Raw genomic sequence first — 17,160 nt, 5'->3', positions numbered from 1 at the left:
TGTGTAGACAGAAAGCAGGAAGCACGTAAAGTGATTGAATGGACTTGATCCAGCATCCCAGCGGATTGTATTTGCAGTCAGTGTTGAAACAAACACTGACTTTTATGGAGTAAAATGCAAAATTCGTATTAACTTTTTATATGTTTATTTTTGAGAGAGACAGAGACAGAATGTGAGTGGGTTAGGGGCAGAGAGAGAGGGAGACCCAGAATCCAAAGCAGGCTCCAGGCTCTGAGCTGTCAGCACAGAGCCCGACGTGGGGCTCAAACTCACAAACTGTGAGATCATGACCTGAGCCGAAGTCGGATGCTCAACCGACTGAGCCACCCGGGCGCCCCTGTATTAACATTTTATAAATAAAAATATGTAATTGTTATGAATTACGTTAAGCTATGAGAAGTTCTGCCCAAGTGAGAAATAGACCGTTTAAAATATTTTCTTTTGTATCAGTACATCAATGGCCCAGCAGTTACCACTATTCACTTAACCACAATACTTGATTTTTATGTGCAAAGATATAAAGGGGATTCATCCCATTTCCCATATAAACAAATAAAGGCCTTGATTTTTCTTTTTCTTTTTTTTTTTTTAAATTTTTTTTTTTCAACGTTTATTTATTTTTGGGACAGAGAGAGACAGAGCATGAACGGGGGAGGGGCAGAGAGAGAGGGAGACACAGAATCGGAAACAGGCTCCAGGCTCTGAGCCATCAGCCCAGAGCCCGACGCGGGGCTCGAACTCAAGGACCGCGAGATCGTGACCTGGCTGAAGTCGGACGCTTAACCGACTGCGCCCCCCAGGCGCCCCAAGGCCTTGATTTTTCAAGTACAAAAATTGAATGGTGTCTGTCTGCAGGGTGCATGAAAAATTTTTCAGTCTTTCATTTATATTCACTCAACCTAAACAGATTTATTATTATTTCCGTTTCTTTTTAACTTATTGCAGAGTAGTCTCTTTATAAAACAAGTAGATGATAAGGAAAAAATACATAAAAGCAAAATGACTAAAAAGCCATTAGGTAACTATGTCAACCTGATAGTAAATTAGCTTGATGGATTTTGATAAGCATTAGCAATTGTTTACTTGGCTTTAGTAATAACAGCCTTGATCCATTTTAAGAAGAAAATCAGGGGCGCCTGGGTGGCGCAGTCGGTTGAGCGTCCGACTTCAGCCAGGTCACGATCTCGCGGTCCGTGAGTTCGAGCCCCGCGTCCGGCTCTGGGCTGATGGCTCAGAGCCTGGAGCCTGTTTCCGATTCTGTGTCTCCCTCTCTCTCTGCCCCTCCCCCGTTCATGCTCTGTCTCTCTCTGTCCCAAAAATAAATTAAAAAAACGTTGAAAAAAAATTTAAAAAAAATTAAAAAAAAAAAAGAAGAAAATCAAATCTACATTGGCAGAATTTGAAGGATTGTTTTTTTACAAACTTGGCCACCTTAGCTGTGATTTTTTATGGATACTATGAAATAGCTCCTGGGGCGCCTGGTTGGTTCAGTCGGTAGAGTATGCGACTCTTGACCTGGAGGTCGTGAGTTCAAGCCCCACGTTGGGTGTAGTACAGTGTCTGCATATAGCAGGTACTTGGTATTTGCTAATCAATCAGTAAAGATAACTAAATGATTTCTTATGTGGTCCCTGCTGGCACACCTCCTCCACAGAGAGCACTGTGTAAAACAAAATAAAAGCCTTTTGTAGCAACCTGTTATTTTCCAAGTGATATTCAAACCTTTCACCCCAATATTCAGTGGGCTTCACCATATGGTGTTCAAACCATCCTACTACTTTTCCAACCCCCCCAGAGTCAGCCAAACTGTGTGTGCCTCACTGCTCTTGGGACATACCTGGTGCACCACCGTGGTTTCCTCTGTTCTGCTTCCTTCACCCAGAATACCTTACATCCTTGCCCTCACTCTCTATCATTGTCTGTCAAAACTTACTTTATCTTCAAGGCCAACATCAAGAGCCGTCTTTTGTGAGGAATACCTTTGTCATCTTTATCAGATTAGTCATTATTATTATTCTCTTTGAATCTTCACAGCACTATGTTGCATCTCTCCTATCTCCTACTCAGTTATAATTTTGCCTATGTTTGTCCCATTACTTTTCTGCTCCATTTGTTTATAAACTCAGTGAAGATAGAGACTGCATTCTTATTCATCTCTGAATCTTTTCTATTGTGTTCACCTGCTCAGCATCCATCCACTGGGTTTCTACCATGGGCCAGACTCTATTCTAGGTGCTAGGGGTAAAAGTTACAGTTCCTGCTCTCATCCAGGCTGCCATCTGGTACGGGAGACTATGGAAATGAAGCAGTACTAAATTCTGGGATAACTGTTGGTCTGGAGAAGAATGACATTCAAACCAGAATGGGGGTGTAGAGAAAGTTTTTGGAAGTGGGGACATCTGAGGGAGATACTTTGATCTGAAATTTGAAGGACAGATAGGAGTTAACTATACACAGAATTAGGGGACGGACTTCCTAAGCAGAGGAAACAGCATGTGGTGAAAAGGTATGGAACTTGATAATACGTTTGGAGAACTACAGTATTTCCACATGACAAAGGCCTGATCATTAAAGCTCACCGCGAGCTGGTAGTTTGAATTTCGCCCTTAAGTCTTTGGGACCCCTTGAAAGAGAGGTATAAGAGATTTAGATATTATTTTATATAAGTTACTACAGTTATTATTTGAGGTTCAGACTAGAAAGCATATATCTCAGGTCAGTAATGAGATGCTGCCCAGTGCATGTAGCACGTTACCAACAATGCTATGAGAAGTGTCCTCTTCTACGAGGAACTGATAATACGGAGTGTCACAGTACTTCCTAGTCAGTTATAGGTTTGGTTCTCCCTCCTCTAGCAGTATTCTGGCACTCTGTGAATGATATCTTCTCATCTCCAGCTTGACCAGGTGATTTATTGAATGGCTTTAGTTCTCTGATTCCAGATAGCACAGAGCCCATGTCCCATTAGCACGGGGGTTCCCAGTCTCCAGGGCTGTAGGAATTCTATGTGAAGAAGGGCTCAGCTACTGAATTTCCAGGCAGAGAAAAGCTCTACGAAAGGATTCCTCTTCATGGAGTTTCCTGTGCCATTCTTAGTTCTTGCATTCCTGGGAACTGAACTAGAAGCTAGGTATTGTCCATTTATCGCTTCTATCTATTCTTGTTTACCCTTGTTACTATATGACAAAACTTTATCTAAATAAAATGCCTACAACACTTTCTATCAGAGTATAATAATAATAAAAATAGAGTGCAAGTAGTAATTGGAGCTTCAGTGGTTCCAGGATGTATTATGTAGGAGTGATACATCCTGGTGATGATGTAATTATTTATCCAGACCTCCGAACTAATTAGCAGCATCAGCTGGTTGCCACACTACTTATATGTATCTGTCTCCTAACAGACTGTGAGCCCCTCCGGGAATGGTTTGGTTTGGGCAGCTCACTTTTCAACTCCAAGGGAAGAGTAATTGGGCAGCTCTTAGCTGCACTGGTTCAGTCTTCGCTAGTGAGAAAGGCAGACACTCTAAATGAGTTTGTCCCAGGGAAAGACCACCCACCAGGAAGCTCACCTCTGTCATCTTAGCCCACACTCATGCTCAGGCCTTTGTTGATATTGTATGCCAGTGAGGACCAGACATCTTATTACAGGTAAATGTATCCCATATAGGATCACTTAGCTTTCTTTTCAAATTGATCCATTTTATTTTATTATTATCATTTTTAATGTTTATTTATTCTTAATAGGGAAAGAAAGAGAGCACGAGCAGGGGAGGGGCAGAGAGGGAGACACAGAATCCAAAACAGGCTCCAGGCTCTGAGCTGTCAGCACTGAGCCCAACGCAGGGCTCGAACCCATGAACCGTGAGATCATGACCTGAGCTGGAGTCAGATGTTTAACCTACTGAGCCACCCAGGTGCCCCCAAATTGATTCGTTTTACAATCTCATCTTAGTCCAAATTCTGTGCTACTTTAAGATAGGGCATGGCCCAGTAAGGGCAGTAGAGAGCAGATGAGCACTTCCAATACATCTTCTTGAGATCTTCACATAGTTGGCCCCTTCTTCTCCTTTTCTTCACTCAAATATCTTCTCTGAAATATCTTACCCAGATCTATACTCAGTAGCCCCCACTCCAGTCCTTACCCCAAACTTCTCTTTCTTCAAAGCACTTGTCAGTTTAGAAATGATTTTATTTATGTGTTGTTTATTTTTTGGCCAACTCCTTATAATATAGGCTCCATGAGAGGAGGGACCCTGCGTCTTTCACTTCTATATCCCTAGTTATGAAGTTATTGGCAGTAGTCCAAATGAGAGATGATGATTTGGAAAAAAGTAATAACAGTGATGGTGATGACATAGGGTTATAATCAGGATATTTTAGATGTAGGGCCAAAGAGATTTGACCAAAGAATTGGATATTAGTGAGACAGAGAGGAGGCAAGTTTCATTCCTGGGATGTTAACTTAAGCTACCAGTTAGATGCTGGTACCATATACTGAGATGGAAAACAGTCAGAAGGAGTAGGCTTAGAAGCAGGTGATGAATTAAGTTTTAGAGGCCTCTTCCATATGCAAGTGAACATACCAACTAAGCAGTTGGATGTTCACGTAGGGGTATATCCACCTAAATTGGGTAGAGATAAAGTCTGAAAGTAAAATGTTGGAATATATCCGTATATATAAAATATATTTTTTCTGTATATTGTCAAGGGACCAGATGAAATCACCTAGGAATAGTATTCATGGAAACAAAAGGAGCACCCAAGACTTATTCCAGGTGCAGTACAACATTTAGAAAGCTGCCAGAGGAAAAAGAATCGGCAAAGAAAACCATTAAGGAGCAGCCAATAAGAAGAAAGCCAGAAATATATAGTTTCACTGAAGCCAAAAAACAAAGTGTTTCAGTAATGAAGGATTACTCAAGCAACATGTCTTTCAGTCAAAACACATATCTAATCATTAATAAAAACAACTCTTACTTTTATGTTTCAAAGTTTAACATCTCTTTTATTGATTAAGTGTGCCCAGTTTGGACCAAAGCAGAGCTATGATATGACAATGTATCTTTAGCAAAAAATATAAAATATGGGTTATAAGTTTTATTATATGTAACTTAGTGTTCTTCAACGTTTTAAGGACAATGTGTTCTTTTCTTTATATATATTCTGTTTTCCCATACAGGTTTAACTCCTGCTATGAACTAATTCTCTCACGTTTTTGTACCTGGGACTTCAGGCCATATGGTATTACTGGAGTGAAAGTAAAACGTATCATCAAAGTTAACAACCGTATTCTGAGACTAAAATTTGAAGAGAAACTCCAGAAGTTTCTTGACAATGAAGATATGCATGATTCAGAGTAAGAAGTTAAATTCCGTAAGGAACATTTTTACAGAAGTCTGGTTTTATTTTGTAAAAGAGTCATTCTGTTTTAAAAGCTTACAATATTGGAGTGCCTGGATGGTTCAGTCAGTTAAGCACCCAACTTCAGCTCAGGTCATGATTTCACGGATCATGGGTTTGAGCCCCGTGTCGGACTTTGCTTGGAGCCTGCTTGGGATTCTCTCTCCCCTCACCCTCTCTTCCCCTCCCCTGCTCGGTCTCAGTCTCGCTCCCTCTCTCTCTCTCTCTCTCTCTCTCAAAAATAAATAAACATTTTTTTTTAAGTTTACAATATTGAAAATATGCCTTGTTAGTAAATATTTCCTTTTCATGCATCTCCCTTGACGAGGATGACATCACAGTTTACCCACACTGGGGCCTTTTTTGTTTTTTAAGTTTTCATTTGTCCATTTTGAAAGAGACAGAGAGAGAGCAAGCAGGTGAGGGGCAGAGAGGGAAAATCCCAAGCAGGCTCCTCACTGTTGCCACAGAACCTGATGCAAGGCTTGAACCCACAAACCTTGAGATCATGACCTGAGCCAAAGTCAGATGCTCAACCAACTGAGCCACCCAGGCGCCCCTGGGGCTCTTTTTGAGACTGAGGGGGATTGGAGACTTAGTAATGACATTGAAACATTCACTATAAATGGGAAATATCCAGGGCAAGATATATGATTGTCTTATCTATGGCTAAGCTCTTTTGAAATCAATTCTCAAACTTTTTTGTCTTAATTATTCTTAAGGAGCTATCGAAAGATGCTGGAATGTCTTTTTTATGTTTTTGATCCTGAAGTTACAGTGAAGAAAAAGCATCTGCTACAAATACTTGAAAAAGGATTCAAAGACAGTGAAACGAACAAGGTAGCATAAAATGTCATTCAGAATAATGCTTTCTTCCTAATGAATAAAGTCCTGCCATTGGTTAGACAGGGCTTGGTTCTCAATCCTTTTATTCATATTTATAGCCAACTTCTGCTATTTCACAGAAAGCTTGGTGCTACAAAGTATAGCATCTTCCTTCTTTGGATTATACCAGAATAAGTCCATCAATTAATTTATCTGCCTGACTATCTAATATTTCTAGGTATCCTATTTTCATGCTGTGATCCTTTTGTTAATGATCTTGAAATCTATTTCTGTAACCTCTTTTAAACACTCTAGGGTCTTCTCCATCTTGAAAAAAAAAAGTCCATTCGCTGAACACTGCTATGCTTTCTGGTTGTCATCCTGTTTTTCTTTCTCTCTTACTGCCACCACTTCTTTATTTTCTACTTCTTTGTCTGCACCTTGCTCCCTGGTCACTCTGAGCTCCAAAATATCCAGTGACCCTTTCTCTGTCTTCTGCTCTCTTGCTGAGGCAGCTGTAACACCCTGTTATACAGCAGTGCTCCCTCACCCTTTTCACATCATAGCACACACAAAAATGATAATGTTGTTGCATTTAAATCCTGGCTTTCCTACTCAGGAGCTAAGTGACTTCACCTCTATGTGCCTTTTTCTTCCTATCTATAAAGTGAAGGTAATAATAGTATCTACTTCACAGAGTTGTGGTTAGGATTTAGTGAGGTATGCATTCAAAAGTTTTTGGATACTGGTACACCACTCCATGTTCATAACACCATTATTCATAATAGCCAAAAAGTCAAAACAACCCAAATGCCCCTCAAGACACAATGGATAAACAAAATATGATATAGCCATTCAATGGCATACTAGCCATAAAAAGGATTTAAATCCTGATCCATTCTGATCCATGGTTAAACCTTGAAAGTATTATACTAAGTGAAAAAAGCCAAACACAAATTTACAAATATTGTATGATTCCACTTATATGAGGTACGTAGAATAGGCAAATTGGTACAGACAGAAAGTAGAATAGAGGTTAGCAGGGGATGAGGATGGAAGATAGGGAGTCATTATTTAATGAGTGCAGAGCTTCTATGGGGATGATGAAAAGTTCTGGAAATGAAAGTGGTGATGGTTGCACAACATTGTGAATGTACTCCATGCCAATGAATTGTACACTTAAAAACGGTGAAAATGGTAGTTTTACTTCATGTACTTTTTACAGTTAAAAAAAAAAATCACCAAAACAGCATTCCAGCCATTCAGTGGAGAATGGATTGGAGGGAGTAGGAGCTGATGGCAGGAGGTTACATAGGGGGGATACTGCAGCAGCAGGTCAGAGGGACAGTGGCTTCAGCAGGCTGGTGTGGCGAAAGTGCCCTTATGTACTTTCTGGAAGAGAAGAAAGAAGGAGGCGAGGAATAAAGGATTCGAAAAAGAAGAGTGGAGTGCTCAGGGTGATTCCAGAGAACTATGAACCATCATGGACACGAAGGTTGGCAGAAAGATGAGGCTAACATTTCTGTGTGTTTCCTGCTTGCCGGACACTGTGCCTAGCGCCTTATCTCCTGCCGCTCCTTTAGGAGATGCGGTATCTCTAATCCTTCAAACAGCCGGCTATCCAGTATGGTAGCCACCACCCGCATGTGACTGCTGAGCATTTGAAATGTGACTAGTCAGAATTGAGATGTGCTAAAAAGTTTTAAATAAATCTCAGTTTTGGTATAGAAAAGAGATTATAATTTCTTATACTGATTACATATTGAAATGATAATATTTCAGATAGATTACATTAAATAGAATGTATTATTAAAATTGACCCAGAAAGTTCTTGGGACCAGTTCCTGGCACATAGAAAGTTTTTTGGGGTTGTTTTGTTTTTTGTTTTTTGGGCTTTTTAAAGATTTTATTTAAATTCCGTGTGCCATACGTATTAGTTTCAGGTGTACAAAAGAGTGATTCAGCACTTCCGTTACAGGTCCCCGTGCTCATCACAAGTGCACTCCTTAATCTCCATCACTGACTTTACCCATCCCCCTCCCCACCTCCCGTCTGGTAATCATCAGTACCTTCTTTATAGTTAAGAGTCTGTTTCTTGGTTTGCCTCTCTTTTTCCCCCCTCTATGTTAATTTGTTTTGTTTCATAAATTCCATATTAGAGTGAAATCATGTGGTATGTCTTTCTGTGACTGACTTATTTCATGTAGCATAATACTCTCTAGCTCCTATTATTCAGCCATAAAAAAGAACATAATCTTGCCATTTGCAATGAGGTGGATGGAGCTAGAGAGTATTATCCTGCATGAAATAAGTCAGTCAGAGAAAGATAAATATCATGTTATTTCATAGAAAATTTTAAAATAAGATTTACCATTATTCTCTGAAGTATTTGATACTATTGACTGCTCTTTCCTTTTCGAAACTCCCCTTTGGCATCCATAATATTACACTAATATTATTCTCCTATTTTTCTGATTGTCCTGTCTTTGTTTTCTTTTAATTCTTCCTCTTCCCTCTAAACATGAGAATACCACAAGATTAAGGCTTAATAATCTTGTTTTTCTCCACACATGATCAATTACTCTCATTGTTAAAATCTTAGAAATGGAGTATAATTGGCTAGAAAAATCACTGTGTAGCATGTAGATCTAATAAACCATATTTTTTATGCTATTATGTGCACACAGGAAATAAAGATAAATGTTTATGTACTGCATCGTTTAAGAGGTGGGATAAGATTAAAAAGCATGAGTTGTGTAAGCAGTTTAGAAGACAGATTTGGCTTAGGTTGGCAGTGACTTTGTAAGGCAGAGGGCTGGCTTACATCATTACTCTCTTTGATGCCCAAGGACTTGGTCAATAGACTTAAGGAGTACCATTTATTCCACTTGGCTTTCTCCAAAGTGTACGTCCTCAGCCAGCCCACCTCCTGCTCTCTGCTCTGACACCCGCAGCTGCCATTCCTATGTGATTAATCGGTTTTATCTCCTTCTATAATATGTCTAAAACCAGCCTTTAATATTTTGTCCATAACCAACTCTCTCCTTGTCTTATTTGTACCAACAATGCTGTCACTCTCCACTGACCAGGTTCAAAGCTTTGAAATTATATCCACCACTCCCTTTTTCATTATCCCTGTATCTAATCATTTACCATTTGTAGTGATTCTTCCTTTACCATATCACTTTGCATTCTTCCTTTCCCTTCCTATTCCTATTGCCTGCCACCACTTAGAACATTCCCTCTAATCTTTGCCAGTAGTTTCCTAATAGACAACTCTGCCCTTGGTCTTCCCTCTATTCCTTCCACCTTTAAAAGGACAGACAAATTAATCTTTCCTAAAACATTATTTTCATAGCACACACTGCATTGTTCTCATGATGAAAATCCTTCAGTATCTTCCCATTACTCATGATAATGAAGTTCAAATCCCTCTGCCTTGCACTTAAGGCCCTTCAAAATCTAGCTTCAACCAGACTCCCTATTACCAAATACAACAAATATCCCAAATGAAGTATGTACTTTCTTTGTGATTCTCCTAAACATACCTCAGTGCCATGCCTCCTTTTGATGAAATGATCTTCCCTACTTTTTTCTTTTGGCAAACTTACCCTTCAAGTCTCGACTTAAGGACTTCCTCCTTTGCGAAGGCTTTCCTGAGTTCTCAGATAGTAGGATCCCTTTTACCTAGTTTACAGGTTTATCAGAAAATCCATTAAAATGGAGAACTAGGGGCGCCCAGGTGGCTCAGTTGGAAGAGCATGTGACTCTTGATCTCAGGGTCGTGAGTTCAAGCCCCACATGGGGTGTAGAGTTCACTTAAATAAATAACACTTAAAAAAAGGAGAACTTTAAATAAATTATTTACTTAAGGAACACTTTAGCAAACTTAACATATATGCTGCTGAAGCGAGCATCCCTTCAGCAAACTTAAAACATATAAACTTACATTTCATTCATCTATCTTTTTACATAGGGCCAAAGCCTCTGAGTATGAGGTTGAAACTCCTGATAATCTTTCTTACATCAGACCATAACCATATTACATATTAGTTTCGGTTTCTTTAAAGTTGAGCATGAACTTGAGTGCAAGAATCAATCTAGTTTTAGTTTGTATGCTCCCCCTTGCCACCACCAAACTTTTATATTTGCCCCATCTACACATGCTGTAGCAGAAGCTTTTAATGATTAGTCTCTACAGAATCTTACCAATACTTTCCACTTATTTTTCATAGAAACAACTCTCATCCTTGTTCATGTTTCATTGTTTTATTTCATGTGTATAATTTCAATAACAAATACAACTGGTATAAAACATTTAGGAACAAAATTAACCGACTTTTTGTAAGCATACAACACAGCTGGGGAGAATAGAAGTACATCAGTTTTTTTTTTAATTTTTATTATTGAAGTATAGTTGACATACAGTGTTATAGTAGTTTCTGGTGTACAACACAGTGATTCGACAATTCTATACATTACTCAGTGCTCACTAGAATAAGTGTAGTCACCATCTGTCACCATATAATGTTACTAACAGTATCATTGACTATATTCCCTATGCTAGTATTTTTTAAAGTACCCTCTTATCCTTGAATTGTCACCATACTGTGGGGTTTAGAAAGGATGGAAAATACTGCTTAATCCTGTGAGTCGGTTAACGGAAGCTGGTTAAGTGGCAATCAGTGGCAGTTGAGAAGTTTATTGTAGCACATTTGTTATACTAAAATACAATTGGGAGGAGTTAAGATGACAGAGAAGTAAGCTGTAACCTCAAACACAGCTGTATCTAGGTTAGGTCACTTGAACACCCAGGAAATCGATCTATGGAGTGGCAGAAGGATCTCCACGGCAATCATGGTGTGCATCTCTCTACAAGACCTTGAGGACAGGGACTTTCTTTAGAGATTCCTAGTGGAAATCTGATTAATGAATGATGGATAGTTGAATAGATGGATGATAGCTGAATAGACAATCGTACCTGTTTCTATACCTTCATATGCTTTCTCCTCTTAAAAAGACTTTCCTTTAAGATTTCTGATTATTGGAATTATGTCTAATCTTTAAAGCCTAGCATTGATCCCTAACCTCTACAAAGATGGTTCTTAAAAACATTTCATTTAAAAAAGGAGATCTTATTTGACACATCTTGTGATGGTTTGTATTTTTTTAATGTTTAATGTTTATTTATGTTGAGAGAGAGAGTACACAAGCATGAGCAGGGTAGAGGCAGAGGAAGAGGGAGAGGCAAATCCCAAGGAGGCTCCATGCTCAGTGTGGAGCTTGACACAGAACTGGATCTCATTGAATCATGTGACATCATGACCTGAGCCAAAATCAAGAATTGGACACTTAATTGATTGAGCCACGCAGGCACCCTGTGATGGTTTGTATTTTTAATTACTGGGTACAGTTTCCATCTTCCCCCCTCTTTCTTCTTTTCTTTTTTCCTTTTTTTTTTATATTTTCTGATTCTTTTTGTTGTTGTTATCTATTTATTTTTTAAATCATTTTATTTTTTAATCGTAAGTATACTCTTTAATCCCCATTCACTATTTCCCCCATCTCCCACCTACCTTCCCTCTGATAACTATCAGTTTGTTCTCTATAGTTAAGAGTCTGTTTCTTGGTTTCTCTCTTTCTCTTTTTCCTTTGCTTGTTTATTTTGTTTCTTAAATTCCACGTATGAGTGAAATCATATGGTATTTGTCTTCCTCTGACTGACTTATTTCACTTAGCATTATACTCTCTATATCCATCCATATCACAAGTGGCACGATTTTATTATCTTTTACAAATGAATTATATTCCACTGTGCATATATACCACATCTTCTTTATCCATTCATCTATTGGGGGACAATTAGGCTGCTTCCATAGTTTGGCTATTGTAAATAATGCTGCATAAACTTGGGGGTTCAAGAATAATTTTGAATTAGTGTTTTTATTTTGTGTGTGCAAATATCCAGTAGTATGATTACTGGACTGTAGGGTAGTTCTCTTTTTAACATTTTGAGGAACCTCCATATTGTTTTCCACAGTGGCTGCACCAGAGTGCATTCCCACCAACAGTACAAGAGGGTTCCTTTTTCTCCACACCCTTGCCAACACTTGTTTCTTGTATTGTTGATTTTAGCCTTTCTGACAAGTGAGGGGTGATCTCTCATTGTAGTTTTCATTTGCATTTCCCTGATGATGAGTGATGTTGAACATCATTTTATGTGTCTGTTGGCCATTTGTATCTCTTCTCTGGAGAAATGTCTGTTCATGCCTTCTGCCCATTTTTAATTGGGCTATTTGTTTTTTGGGTATTGAGTTTTATAAATACTTTATATATTCTGGATACTAACCCTTTATTGGGTAAATCATTTGCAAATATCTTCTCTCATTTAGTAGGTTGCCTTTTTGTTCTGTTGATTGTTTCCTTCGCTGTGCAGAAACTTTCTATTTTGATGTAGTCCTGACAGTTTATTTTTGCTTTTATTTCCCTTGCCTTAGGAGACATATCTAGAAAAATGTTGCTATAGCCAATGTCAGAGAGATTACTGCCTGTGCTGTCTTCACCATCTTCCCTCTCTCACTTGAGGACCAAGACCAGGCTATAGCTGCACAATGCCACGTACACAGCTTGTATCTAATGAATAGTTAGTGATGTTCATTGGAAATCTGATAAGGTTATATTTACTGGGACGTGGAATTTATGGTAACATGAGCAACATTTTAGTATTTATATTTTAAAAACTTCTTTGGGGGGGGCGCCTGGGTGGCTCAGTCAGTTGAGCATTCAACTTCGGCTCAGGTCATGATCTCACAGACATGAGTCTGAGCCCTGCATTGGGCTCTGTGCTGACAGCTCAGCCTGTCCCTCTTGTTCTCTGCCCCTCCCCCGCTCACACTCTGTCTCTCTCTCTCTCTCAAAAATAAATAAACATTAAAAAAATTTTAAAACCTCTTTGGGTAACAGCTTTTAGTAAGAAAAAGTAAATACGCAATTCAGCATTTATAGAAAACATATTTTTTAGATAATTTGGGTACTAATATTAAACTTGTAATAATTTCAAAACTCTGAGATAGTGACAAGGAGAAGCAGACCTGAGTTCAAATTATGACTTTGCTAATTTCTACTTCTGTCCTTGGATAGATTATATAATCTCTCTTAGCTCTAGGTTTTCTACTACTAAAAATAGAGATTTTATTTGTTCTTCAGAGCTTTCACAGCAAGTAATATGAATTTTAGAGTATTACTGTATTTCTTTTTTGTTGTTGTTGTTTATTTCTTTTGAGAGAGAGAGTGAAAGCTTGAGTGGGGAGGGGCAGAGAGAGAGGAGAGAGCGAGACTCCCAAGCAGGCTCTGCACTGTCAGCGCAAAGCCTGGTCCAGGGCTCAAACTCAGGAACTATGAGATCATGACCTGAGCTGAAGCTGGACACTTAACCAACTGAGCCACCCAGGCACCCCTGTATTACTGTATTTCTGATAAAACATTTTTAAGAAATAAATCTAGTCCCAATGCAAACTAAAATTTCCATGCATTAGCACAATGAGGTGTATCTGGAAAGCCACATAGATTATTAAACCAAGAACACTATTTATACCAAATCTTTAACCATGTATCTATATTTACCTATATCTCACATATAAGTAAGAACCTACAGGGTTTTCTTTTTTGGAATTTACATGATTACTAGTGGAGTATCATTGAAAATGTGTAAGACTATAGCTCCTGGACCACACAGTGTTGTCAGTCCTGACTCTGGCTGCTTTTACAGGAACGAATACTGTGTATCACTTTTCGTAAACCTATTTGCATGTAAATTTAAAGCATATTATATAAATGGCCTTACAGAATGAAGTTGTACCTGAAAGTTATCTACTGCTTTTCAATGAATCTAGCCTTTTTTTTTTTTTGCCCAGACACATAAACATAAACTAATAAGCCATCTGTATTGAAGCTGAAGTACTGTCAGTTTTATAAAAATACTCAGCTTTGTTTTTTCTTTGCAGCTGCCTCTCAGAAAAGAAGCTGTTATTCTCGCTAACAGCCTAAGTATGTGTGAGTGTCCCAGAATTGAATTTCTACAGCAAAAGTACAAAGATGAGAAGAACTCTCCTGAGCATGAGCTCTTCAGGCATGGTAATACAAATATATGGTATTTCTGAACTTTTTAGTTTTAAGCCTTTGTTAATTATTTTCATAACATTTTTAATACTTGGCTTTATCAATCAGGAAGATTTTCCAGAAACTATTTTATTTAGTATTTACCAGTGTAGTGAAATATGACTTTCTGATCTGTAACTTTACAATTTATGAACAAATACTTACTGATTATTGTGTCAACATTAATAGAATGGGACTCATTTGTTACTCAAATTTAATCCAATTTATATGAAACAGGCTGCTTTTGTTCATTCGAGGGCCAAGCCAAGCCTAGGGTCCTCCTACTGTACCGCCATCTTAGTTCCTTGCTGTCTACTTTTGTTCATTAACTTGTGTCCTAAAAATAAACTCAGTATATATGCATGTCTCTCTCTCTCTCTCTCTCTCTCTCTCTCTCTCTCTCACACACACACACACACACACACACACCACCCCAAATTCATAGGAAAGAGAAAAGAGAACTTGGCACAATTATGCAGTAATCATCATGCCAAGCACTTGGGAAGGCAGGACTTAATCATTTTAATAGATATAAGAAAACCTGGTTGCAAATCTAAAACTGGCTAAAGACAAACTGTAGTGTACAGATTTATTTATAAATTGCCTCATAGAAGATAAAATTTTGGTACTTTATTCACAATGATCAGTACTTTATTTGCATCTTGAATATATAGATAGATAAAAGCATATGAGCCAATTTGCAGGACACTTCTGGGAGAGGTCCCCTTGTAACCACAGACTGGGGAAAAGTCCAGCTCATTAGGTGCTCTTGCTTCACCCTTCCACTGTTCATGCTTCAGTTCCACCAGTATTATGGAATGTTTACTACGTGTTAGGCACTTGGTAGTAGTATGGATATAGTCTTTACAAACCAGACACAGTTGCTCCTTTATGGTATTGACAAATATTAATAAGCACACAAATAAATGTAAAATTAAAATTTTCATAACATAACAATTTCATAACAAAGATGAAATGTTAGTGCATATTACCAAAGAATATATAATACGGAGAATTGACCTGGTCAGGAAGTAAGGGACACCTATTCTTTGGTCTCCACTATACACCTACTGAAGACTGGGCAGTCAGAAATTTGGTTAAATTAAGTCTATAAGAGTGATATTCTAGGTTCCAGACTAGAGCTCTGCTAGGATTATTCATGACAAACTACATGTGTCTTGCAGCCTTTCATTCAGTTAATGATAATCAGAAAATTAAGCAGATAATTGAATATAGAAAGAACTCCTTATTAAAAAAAAACCATTTGCTTCTTTTTTCTCATGCTCTTCCATTCCCATCTTAAGAAACACCTCATCATGTTTTTCTAGATCCTTCTGAAATGTTTCCCAAAACAGTTAGGTTCTTTCAGCTTGCATTCTGTAACTTGTATAGTGTAAAAAAAGTCATCTAAATGTTTTGTCTAGTGATTACAAGTTACATTATAGGATTCAGTGACTCCTAGACATCCTTAGGATTGAGAGAATCCAAAGGTTTCTTAGAAATCTAAAGGGAAAAGAAATGTTTATCCATTTAGTAGACATGTATTGAGTGCCTCCCATGATCTAAGTGATGTGCTAGGTGCTGATGATTCAGAGATGAATTTTTACCCAGTTAAAAACAACAACAAAAAGTTTCTTACTTCAAATCACTTGATAAAAAACATTGCTAACTTATTTTCTTTCCTTATTCCTTTTCTGTAAAGCTTTGCTTTAATCACAGGAATCCTCTTTTATAATTATTTCATTTGTTCAACAAATATTTACCGAGTTTCTGTTTTGCTATACAATGACAAACAAGGTAGCAAGGATCTCTGCCCTTACAGAACACATAGTCAAGTCTGGGACTAATAAGGAAGGTGATATGGGAAAATTACTAGAATGAATTACTGTTAAAATGATGTTTTATTCATATTTAGGCATCCTCCTCATTACAAAGGTTTTCCTTGGCCAGAGTGTTCAGGCTCGTGAACAGGACTCCATCAATCAAGCTAACTATCCAATGGTTAATTCAGTGTTTGCTCCTCGAAAATATTTACTAAGTATGTCTGCCGTAAAGAGAAATGTGCTTTAATTTTTCTGAATACAAAATGCTTGTATTTAATACAGATGTGTAGAGCTTAATCTCTACTTAATAAAGTTTGTAAACTTTTCTAAAAAAAAATCTAGTGCTGGCTACTAATGAACTATTTTTCTGTTCCCTGCTTCAATGACATTTATATATGTGTGTGTATAGATTTTTAATTTTGTGAACATTTATTTTTTGAGAGAGAGAGAGACCATGAGCAGAGGAGAGAGTCAGAGGGAGGGGGGACAGAGAGAATCTTAAGCAGACTCCATGCTTAGCATGGAGCCTGACACAGGGCTGGACCCTGGGATCATGACCTGAGCTGAAGTCAAGAGTCGGGTGCTTAACCAACTGAGCCACCTAGTCACCCTTGTAAACTTTTATATTTACACATCCATGCATAATGTTATATGAAATTTCATGTATTTTATACATATACTATGTATGTATTTCATACATCATATGAATATTATATACATATATGTGATATTATACATATATATTACATATATATTATATATTTCTTGTATAGTCTATGTATTTCATGTATATTATATGTATTTCAAAAGATAAACCCGTCCTTTTTTTTTTGAGAGAGAGAGAGCAAGCCCGAGCAGGGAAGAGGAAGAGGGGGGCGGGGAGAAGAATCTTAAGCAGGCTCCACACACAGTGTGGAGCCCAATGTGGAGCTCAATCCCATGACCCTGGGATC

At 38.1% G+C, this 17,160-nt stretch overlaps 1 protein-coding gene across 1 annotated transcript in view; it reads left to right on the top strand.

The window, feature by feature from the left end:
• LRRC9 (leucine rich repeat containing 9) overlaps positions 1 to 17,160 on the top strand; it is a 106,496-nt gene that overhangs the window by 22,095 nt on the left and 67,241 nt on the right. Inside the window, exons 10-13 of the mRNA XM_047080142.1 lie at positions 5,182 to 5,358; positions 6,125 to 6,242; positions 14,231 to 14,360; positions 16,300 to 16,422. Coding sequence (XP_046936098.1) covers positions 5,182 to 5,358; positions 6,125 to 6,242; positions 14,231 to 14,360; positions 16,300 to 16,422 — 548 coding nt within the window. The remainder of the gene's footprint in view (positions 1 to 5,181; positions 5,359 to 6,124; positions 6,243 to 14,230; positions 14,361 to 16,299; positions 16,423 to 17,160) is intronic.

The sequence above is a fragment of the Lynx rufus genome, unplaced genomic scaffold (assembly GCF_022079265.1).
Source record: "Lynx rufus isolate CCGP_SWC_20201006 ecotype Redwood Valley unplaced genomic scaffold, mLynRuf1.p SCAF_17, whole genome shotgun sequence".
Taxonomy (NCBI): domain Eukaryota; kingdom Metazoa; phylum Chordata; class Mammalia; order Carnivora; family Felidae; genus Lynx; species Lynx rufus.
The sequence above is the reverse complement of the archived record's forward strand: the minus strand, read 5'-3'. Positions and strand labels throughout refer to the sequence as shown.